We start from the raw sequence: 10762 nt of genomic DNA, 5'->3' as shown, positions 1-10762 counted from the left end.
TGCAAGTTAAATTTTACTCACTTCCCGTTTGCTTTTTTCTAAATTGTTTTATCAAAAAAAAACTGCATAAATAAAATAAATAAATAATTATAATTGCATAAGTTGATAAAAAATGCTATGCAATAAATAGCTTTACCGCGGCAGTCGAGCCGAGTGCCACACGTCTTTTAATTTCAATTAATATACTATGCGTTTAAGGGATGCAAATCTATACTAATATTATAAAGCTGTTTGTTTGTTTGAACGCGTTAATCTCTGGTACTACTGGTCCGATTTGAATGATTCTTTCAGTGTTGGGTAGTCCATTTATCGAGGAAGGCTATAGGCTATAGGCGTTTTTTTTTTGAAAATTAGGGATCCGTAATAAAATTGCTATTTTGTAACACAAGGTGTAAAATCGAAAACCTATTTTTGCGTGCGCTGCAAAAACTATTGACAATAAAACAAAATCATGTACAGGCTATAATATAGGCAATATTTTATTACTTATAAAACTATCGCGTGAATTATACTTTATATGGCAAAACAACGTTTGCCGGGTCAGCTAGTTACATATAAAAATATTATGTAGCTAGACTTATATTTAAATAAGGATCTAAAACATCCTATAGGTATTAAAAAAATTTAAGACCAGAAGGTATATGAGGAAAAGTATGTAGTCACAAAGATGAAAATTGTTACGGTAATATATTAAGTATATGTAATTTGTCTTGATAACCTTGCTAGTGGGAGGCTCCTTTGCACAGGAAGTCGGCAAGATTATGGGTGCCAACCACAACGACGCCTATTTCTGGCGTAAAACAGTAATGTGTACCTAAACATTATTGTGTTTCGGTCTGAAGGGCGCTGTATGTAGTTAAATGCCTGGACAAATGAGACTTAACATCCTGTATCAAGGTGACGAGCGTAATTGTAGCCAATGCACGCCACTGCGCTCAGAATTCTTGAAAAACCCAAAAATTCTGAGCGCAGGGGCGTGCATTGGTTGTCCTGCAAGGTAGGCACTGTAGATCTAACTTGTCGTAGTTGCGTTTTACTACGACATAAGTTGTATGAAACACTCCTTTCTTCGTATATGCAATCTGCAGACTACCTACCGTAGTTTGTAAATTATATTTGACACTAATGCTATATTTATTTGGGTTCATAACGAGGTAGGCAATGCCTAATTGCCTATACGATATGGACGCCGCTGTCTGAGCGGCACTGCATTGTTATGGGCTGGGCGTATCAATTATCATCAGCTGAACGTTCTGCTCGTCACCACCCTTACTGTCATAAAAAAACTGTAAAGTAGCATCCAATAACTCGTGTTGTCCAATGCGACTCAACAATGATAGTTATTAGTAATTTAAGAGAGTACGTAAATCGTTTTTTATAGTTTTGTTTATACAGTCAACACTAGATAAGTAAGCATATATGATACAATTTTATTCTGCTCTTCGACAACACTTCCCTTAAAGCCTCGCCTAGTATCAGAATACTGGGTCTCGAAAGCTCGAGCGATTGCCAAATCCGTGGCCATCTGGAGGGCAAAGCCAAATTGGCTTCGATGAAGCTGGGTGTCATTAATAGAGCACGGCAATACTTCAAGTCGGCCCACATTCTAGCACTCTACAAAGCGCAGGTCCGGCCACACGTGGAGTATTGCTGTCATCTCTGGTCTGGCGCACCCCAGTATCTGCTCGATCCATTTGACCGCGTGCAACGCAGAGCAACTCGAATTGTCGGGGACCCAGCGCTCTGTGAACGGCTGGATCACTTGGCGTTGCGTAGAGACATCGCTTCATTGTGTGTCTTCTACCGCATTTATCACGGGGAGTGTTCCCAAGGGCTGTTTACCCTGATTCCTGCTGCCGAATTCCACCTTCGCACGACACGCCACAAATTAGGATATCATCCCCACTATCTGGATGTGTGGCGGTCCTTCCGTACTTCTAAGCTGTGGAATGAGCTTCCTTGTGCGGTGTTTCCGGGACGATACGACATGGGTACCTTCAAGAAAAGCGCGTACACCTTCCTTAAAGGCCGGCAACGCTCTTGTGATTCCTCTGGTGTTTCAAGAGAATGTGGGCGGCGGTGATCACTTAGCACCAGGTGACCCGTAAAAAAAAATTATAGTATGGCAAGATTTTTTTACATACAATATAAATTGAGGGTAAATTAAAAATAATTTCATGATCGAATAATTTATTAACTGGTCCAATTCTACCGTTTTTTGTAAAGACATGGCTTCAAGTTTATGATTGGCAGTTTGGACTTTTTGGGTGCTTCCCTTGACTTTATGAACTCTATGAAGTAGAACACTTTGTTGCTCTTGTCAACCTTCTTCAGACTGAAACCAAACCGCTGCAGATCCTTGGTGAACTCTTCCACATCACCAAAACGACTCTCAACTTCTGCTATTAGCAAATGCCCTCTGAAATTTTATATGCATCTCATTAGTATTGATTTCAAGTCAAAGTTACAGCTTGTCATTATAATATTAACCTGCTTTTTTATTATATACTAGCTGATCCGACAGACGTTGTTCTGTATATAATAAATAAAATAATGTTTTTATATCAATTTGCCAATAATATATCATAACATCAAAAATTACTTCGTAAAATATGCACCCTGCTGTCGTAATGAAATTGTTTCACAGCAGAACTGTCAAACCGTTCGTCAATAAATTCTCTTATAGAAATTATGTATGGACACATCAAAGGAAAAACAAATTTGTTGTTTTTATTTAATTTAGCAGCATATTTCTATTTATTCACCTTTTAAACCCTCTCTGGACTTCCACAAATAATTCAACACCAAAATAAGCCAAATCGGTCCAGCCGTTCTCGAGTTTTAGCGAGACTAACGAACAGCAATTCATTTTATTTTTTTATTATTTTTTTCATTATATATATAGATTTTAAAGGTGTGAAATGTGAAAAAAGAAGTGAATGCCTAAAGTAAGAAGCACCATCATATATTTTATAGACAGGTTTGGAAACTTTGTACATTTTTTTTTATATTATTTATTGATAATTACTTTACAAGTACACAGTTAGTATGATAATGTTGAATAATTAGTAAACATCGTTTTAACAAATATTTTCAATTTGACTTCATATTATATATAAATATGTATTCATGTCACTTGATAAATATGAAGTAATAGATTAATAGTATGTAGGTATATCACCCACCCTTGGATTTAGGGAATAGTAAAAATTTAAAGAATTTTTTATATAGGTACCTACTAGCTGACCCAGCAAACATTGTATTGCCGATATTAAAATCGCGATACAAAAGTAACTGTTGATCGTAGATGAAGATTTGAAGTTGTATGTATTTTTTAATGCTGACTCATAATCAAACAAATTTAAAAAAAAATGACAAAAAAATTAAAAAAAAAAATTCGTGTGGACCACCCTTAAGATTAAGGGGGATGAAAAATAGATGTTGTCCGATTCTCAGACCTATCCAATATGCACTCAAAATTTCATGAGAATCGGTCCAGCCGTTTCGGAGGAGTTCAAAGTTTAACACCATGACACGAGAATTTTATATATTATGTAAGAGGGAGGAAACTGGCACTCATGATGGGATGTGGAGATGCAACCACCTATGGACATATGTCCAATGTCCTGGTCAATGCAGTATCAGGATGAAGAGATGTCGTGCCAATCTTTATTAAATATTTATTTATTTCACACTTTTTATTAACGATATTTCAAAAAATATTATTGATTCTAGTTATGAATTATATGCTGATGATCTAAAAATATATCGAACAGTGAATTGCCGTCTTGATCAAACTAAGCTACAAAATGATATCGATCGTGTGTCACTTTGGTGCGCTACAAACCTTATGCAGCTTAATAAAAATAAATGCAATCATTTAAAAATATCAAGGAAGCATATAAAGTTTAAAACCACGTATAATATAGATGGCGTTTTGATTAAAAATACTGATGAAATTAACGATCCAGGCGTAATTATAGACAATGAACTTAATTTTAGCAGCCACATTGATAAAATTGCACAAAAAAGTCATAAAATGCTTGGTTTTATTTTTCGAAATACTCGAGACTTCAAATCCACTGAGTCGCTAAAAATACTGTTTAATTCTTTAGTAAGACCTATCCTTGAATATAACTCAGTAATTTGGTGTTCATACTACAAAAAATACATAGCTCGAATAGAATCAGTGCAGAAAAAATTCGTGTCTAGACTCAGTTATATCGATAAAACTTATCATATTTATGATTACCAAAAAAGGCTAATTAATCTTGAAATTAATTCCCTGGAAATGCTTAGAAAGGCGGCCCAGTTGATTTTTCCTTACAAACTCATAAACAACCTAATAGACTGTCCATAATATTCTTCAAAATATTGGCATTTGTGTACCGTCATTTAATTGTCGAATAGGTACTTATTCCCCAATATTAATTAAATTTTATAGAAATAACTACGGATTAAACTCTCCCATTCAACTCATATGTATAAGCTATAATAAAATATTTAAATTAGATAATAACATCGATGTATTTTCAAATATTAACTTTTATAAAAAACAGGTGTCCTTGTCATTAAGTCTTAAATATAGATTAGTAACTATGTAGTATTAGTAGTAAATTCATTATTGCTATTTTTCTAATTTGTTTTTAGCATTAGTTTTTTAGTTTAGTAACGATGTGCATACCTGTAACAGATATGTAAATAGTAACACTTATTAATGTTTAACTTTTCGTATATGTAAAATTATGTATCTAGTTGGTAAGCCTTAATAAATAAATAAATAAATATTACTTACCCTACTTTAAGCACTCTGTTGGCCTCTAAAAGATACTGTGTTAAATCAGTGCCCATGAGAGCTAAGCAATACACAGCAACATCAACAGAACAACTGAGCAATGGTGTATGTGCTATGTCACATACTTCCACACTAGTGTTGGCTGCAACAAGATCAAAGGAGCGAACTTTGTTTGGCACCTGTTGTGATAGGGATGCCTTACCGCAACCCATATCAGCTATAATCACAGATTTTGGCCTAAAATAATAAAATTTATTAAAATGAGGATGGAACTAAATTGATTAAAAAATTGTTTAATGAAAAGACACACACACATTTGGGATTTTGCTCCGGTGTGCATTGAATGGTAATGGATAAACTTTTACAACAAGAGTCCAGTCCAGTCCAAATTAATAACAAGTCTAAGTATTATTAAAAAATGACATTTGGCATGAAGATAAATAAGCAAACTATAGTTTGCTGCAGTTCCCCTGAGCAGCTCAGATACAGCTAGAAGCAATGTAACATGACTACTAAGCTAGAGGTCCCGGGTTCGAATCCCGGTAGGTGCAAGCATTTATATGATGAATATAGATGTTTGTTTCCGAGTCATGGATGTTTCAATGTATTTATCTATATTTATACTTATGTTTATATGAATATATGTATGTTTAAGTAAGTAAATTGTATTAAATATATCGTTGTCTTGTAACCCATAACACAGGCTATATATGCTTAACCTGGGGCAAGATAATTCGTGTAAAAAGTGTGTCAATATTATTATTATTATGACATGTAACAAAAATAACTAGGCAATTCCAATTTGGTTTGGATTTGACACGACCAGTGTCACCTCAAACTATTTGAGTATGAGCAACACAGAGCTGCATGAAATAATGAGACAATTAGTACTTTATGAATAACTCAATTGTATGACTTTGCATTTATCAGTCAGTCTTATTAATAAACACAATGTTAAGTTACTCCAAATATAAAATTAGTTTCATCCCTGTCATGTAATTCTGTAGTGATAAAGGTGAGACTAACAGTTTTAAATTTGGAATAACTTTACTTCATGATTATCAATAACAAAGAGTGAGTATTCCAAAGAGCTACCTGACTTAATCCTTAAAGCCATTGGTAGACCTGTGTACTACAAACAAAAATAACCATCCTCACTATCTGGATACACAGTGTAGTGTACTGACATCTAGTCTTAACAGAATATGTGTTAACTATCACTGTCACTGTCACGACATCGACAGTAACATTAACCGTGTGACATTGAGTGCTATATAAGGAATGCACAGTACAGCCGAAGGCCAGTTCTAATCGGCTTTTAGGCTGTGTGTGGAAGTGTCCGGGTGTAGTACTACATAGTAAAGATTAGTTGTTTCACTTGTGAGCAAACAATGAACATTACACACAGCATTTCTACTCATTGTGGTTTTCAAGGAACTTTATTCCTTTTATAACAAAACTAGAATAACATTCATGAGGTGTTTCCATGTCAATGTTATTTCATAATCTGAATGTTCACTGAACAGGATTTTCAAAACTGGCACCACTTGTGCAATTCCTCTGTATCACTTACTTGTGGTGATCACATACCATCAGAGTAAATATTTTTTAATATTCATGTTAAATGTTTAAGTCAAAATCTTATATCTAAAACAGTAATTGTCTAATAATTTAGATAGATTACATTTGTAATATCCTCTTTACTATAACATCCAGTGGGTTAACAGGCCACTTTTTCACTTGTTGCTGATATCCCTCATGATATGTCTGAAATGCATTGGGGTCTTCCTTGAATAGCTTCTGAGCATCATATCCCGATGATGTATAAAGTTTCTCATTTAAGTACCTAAATTGTGCACCTGTAGAATTATTAAAATATTAATTTAGTATTATAACAAGATCTCTTTATCTATGGGACCCTTAAAAGTAATTGTGATAAAAGTGCTATAGACATAGGAATCATTTCCCAAATATTGTATTTCCTGCCCACTGCTATTGTGATACATTGAGTATTGAATAAAACAATGTAACACTAGACTAGTTTCTTAAGATAATGTTTCATCATCTTTGATTCTACACTCCTTAAATACTAAACAAATATTATATTACATTTAAACAATTACTCCTTAGACATATATAATAATAAATATATAATATAATATATGCTAAGGGAGTTAGATTATATTTTCTAATAGTACGTAATAAAACCTTTTTCTCATTTTAAAACTGTTTAAAAAAGTTATATTATAGTGTTTATATATATATATATATATTATGCAGGTATGTATCCACCATTTTCTAGCTCAAAATTACATAAAATAGATTGTCTACAAATATAATTTATAACCTCTAAGTCTCAGAAGCATTCTTTCTCTCAAACTGTTTCCAGCAACTTTGATTTCACTTCTGTGGCCAACCCCTTTGAGCATCCTTTCAAGTTTTCGTTTCTTTTGTTCATCTTTCACAGAAGTCTTATTAAATGTCTCTTCAATATCCTTTACTTCGTCATGATTAAATTTAATAATTTTACTCTTTCTAGTATTTAGTATAACTTCATCATGCCGATCAAAATCTATTTCTCTAGTTTTTGCACTATTATTATTGTTAATTATAGTATTTCCAGTGTCCAATTTTCTTTTATGTTTATTTTGGATTGTTCTACTTTTTGTAGTTATGATTTGTGGTTTTTTAGCAGGAACTGGACTTGGTTTCTCTTCCTGAATTTTACCTAAAAGTAAGGATTGATCTTCATTGTTATTTTTTATGTGTCCAGTAGAAACTGATTTCTTTTTCTTACTTTTCTTAACATGATTTTTCTGTAAAAAACCTCATTAATTAAAAACTGATTTAAGCAGTAATTATGCCAATTTCTTGGTAGAAGTGAATTCAATAGGCTCTTACTTTCATACTTAAATTATTCACAGAGACTCCCTGACTGTCTTCCCATGGTGGTACTTTAAACATTTTATGTGTAAATAATTTTTAATTTTGACACTATGATTTATTTTATTTTTGTCAACAAGTAGGTACAAATACTCTATTAATAGTTTTAAATTTATTAGGTAGGTACTATTACAGTACTACATAATACAATTTACAACGTGTTTTGTACTGTTTATTTACCACTAATTATCAATTATGAAGTATGACTTGAGTGTCAGTTGTCACTTTCACTACTCGCTTCAAAGTTCAAAGACGTCACTCACTTCACTAAAGTTAAAGGCAAAAGAATTAAGCCATACAGCCTTGTCTTTTTTATTTTGAATATACTTTAGTTTGAACGGAGTTTTCTGTGTGTGGGTTTAAGTGTTCTGTGGTTTGAACTTTGAAGTGGTAAAATTGTGACTTGTGACCCAAGAATATTTAATTTAATATGTAAAATTCTCGTGTCATGGTGTTAAACTTTGAACTCCTCCGAAACGGCTTGACCGATTTTCATGAAATTTTTAGTGCATATTGGGTAGGTCTGAGAATCGGACAACATCTATTTTTCATCAACCTAAATGTTAAGGGTATACACGACATTTTAATTTTTTTTATTTTTTTTTACATTTTTTTTAAATTTGTTTGATTATGAGTCAGCATTAAAAAATACATACAACTTCAAATTTTCACCCATCTACGATCAACAGTTGCTTTTGTATCTTGATTTTAATATCGGCAATACAACGTTTGCTGGGTCAGCTAGTTATAATATATAAGTCTTGTTGTGACGTACGCTTTGTAACTAAGTATTTTTAACTTTTGACATGATTTTGTGATGCTTTATTTCATTATTTCAGTCAATTGATTTTTGATGGAGGCTAGACGTTTGCTAGTCCTATAGGCAGATCAATGCAGATGTACTGTACCTAACTCAGAACTTTCCCTAAGTACATACTTTATATTTTCAAAAGTGTTCATCAAAGAGAATATTATAATCACTTCGTTTTTCATAAAAGGCGTTAGGTAATAAATAATTAGGGTGACAGTAGCAAGTGAAAATGCCAGTTTGAGCAAAAAAACTTATGTGTTATAAATAAATTAATGTAAATCTGTAAGTGCTCTTTATTTGGTTCTCTCCGAAATTAAGTTGACTCTATCCCCCTTATTCATAATAGTCTGCTAACTTAAAGCATTGCTAATTCTCACTCTGTCTTCTTCTATTGACCTAAGTCAGAATGAGAAAAAACACTCGTAAGCGGCTGTTTTAAGTTAGCGGACCATTATGAATAAGGGGGTATATTTTTCATGGAAGGTATGGCGTATGGCGATAGGCATACTATCGGTCGTTGATCAACTGGGTATACCAAGAGCTGGCGGTTAAATAAGCTTCCAGATTATTTGAAGCCTGTAGTCCTCCCGAATAAGAATGAAAATACAATCAGTTATAATCATCTGTACTCGCTAAAAATATTAATTTTTTCTGGTAAGCATAGGTACCTACATCATTTAAATTTTATTATTACAACGGCTTTATTCATTTCGAAGTCTCTTGCCACTCTAGCGCCATATTGGGGGCATTTGGAGTTGTTATTTTTATAGCTTGAAGTTTGACACTTTTTCAACGGTTCCCCTTGACCTAAATATGTCTTTAAATTGCTTTCTTCATGACTCGCCATACAAAAAATCCGCCAAATATTTTTTATGGAAGTGGAGGACAAACATCACCATGTGTTACCTGGTGGTACTGGTGTGACAGTGGTCACACCAGACAGTGGTCGCGCACACAATCTCTTGCAGTTTTCTTGCATCAAAGTTCCTCGAAAACCGCACTGTAGATGAACCTCACAACTAGATAGCGGGGATAATATCCTAATTTGTGGCGTGTCGTGCGAAGGTTGCAGGAATCAGGTCCAACAACTCAGAACAGTCTCCATGATAATGCGGTAGAAGAGACACAAAGAAGTGATGTCTCTACGCAATGTCAAGTGATCTAGCCGTTCACAGAGCATTGGATATCCCCAAAGCTATATACTGTCGTCATATGGTTTGAGCTGAAGCTGGGGTGTACCAGAGCAGAGATGACAGCAATACTCAAACAAAGGGGCAGGGCTTGATGAATTGCCATATTCTATGATACATAGATATGACGAGGGGTATTTTTAGTGGTAAATGCGCAACCTTGAGTCTGGGAGTCAAATTTGGCAAGGTTCATATTACCCCATTCCGCGACGTTCTCAAGAGAGGACTCGATAGAAGACCATCATCTTCCGGAACTCGTCATGTAATGTCATCTGCATAGCCATGATTGTTGGAAACACCCAACATATCATTGTTATGCAAAATAAGCTTAAATTGAAGATATATTTCATAAAACAATTATATTATTATGATTTAATTGTACGGTAAAAACACATTACATCGGTATTTTGCCTTTGCGTATTGGATGATAATAACGAATATGCAACCTTATGACAATAAAACGAATTGTTATCGATAAATTAGTAATATACGTCAGCTATTGCTCGCCGAGTATTTTACGTTATTAATTATTAATAGTCTGAAGAATTATACGATCCTTAATTTAAACTTTTATCTCATAAACTTCGTTGAACTCGTACTTAAAGAGCCTACTCAAGACTGCATCTGACAAAAGCGCAGTACATACAATATTTAATATTTTTCACTCACCAAAAATGGACAATAATTCCTACTGGGGTTCTTAATGCGAATTATGGTTTTGACTTGTTAGCTTCAGCGATAACGTTATTAATGTGATTGTCGATGATACACTCCCCCAGAATTATGATGTATTTCAGGTTTTAACGTTCATTGTGCGCTGTAGGGTTTATTCTTCAGTGAGTATGAGCATGTGATACGATTACCTCTGTGTGTCTGGACTGTCTGTCTGGAGTTTTGAGTTGAACAGGGTTAAAATCCAAGCTGGATTGGATGAGTAAACCAGCATAAACTTTTATATTTTTCATAAAACAAAGAAGATTACAAAAGCGAAAATATTTGTTCATGTCATTAAAAAAAATATAG

The 10762-nt window shown here is 33.8% G+C and overlaps 1 protein-coding gene across 1 annotated transcript; it reads right to left on the bottom strand.

Moving 5' to 3' along the window:
• Nucleotides 1–2173: 2173 nt before the first annotated feature.
• On the bottom strand, nt 2174–7939 carry LOC126977088 (ribosomal RNA-processing protein 8). The gene is made up of 5 exons (XM_050825782.1): nt 7697–7939; nt 7143–7611; nt 6480–6654; nt 4796–5032; nt 2174–2419 (listed from the first exon to the last, which is right to left on the bottom strand). Exons 1-5 carry the CDS (start codon nt 7757–7759, stop codon nt 2209–2211), a joined length of 1155 nt encoding a protein of 384 aa, XP_050681739.1. The 5' UTR covers nt 7760–7939; the 3' UTR covers nt 2174–2208.
• Nucleotides 7940–10762: the final 2823 nt, after the last annotated feature.

The sequence above is a fragment of the Leptidea sinapis genome, chromosome 43, assembly GCF_905404315.1.
Source record: "Leptidea sinapis chromosome 43, ilLepSina1.1, whole genome shotgun sequence".
NCBI classification, from domain to species: domain Eukaryota; kingdom Metazoa; phylum Arthropoda; class Insecta; order Lepidoptera; family Pieridae; genus Leptidea; species Leptidea sinapis.
This window is presented reverse-complemented; position numbering and strand designations above follow the sequence as displayed.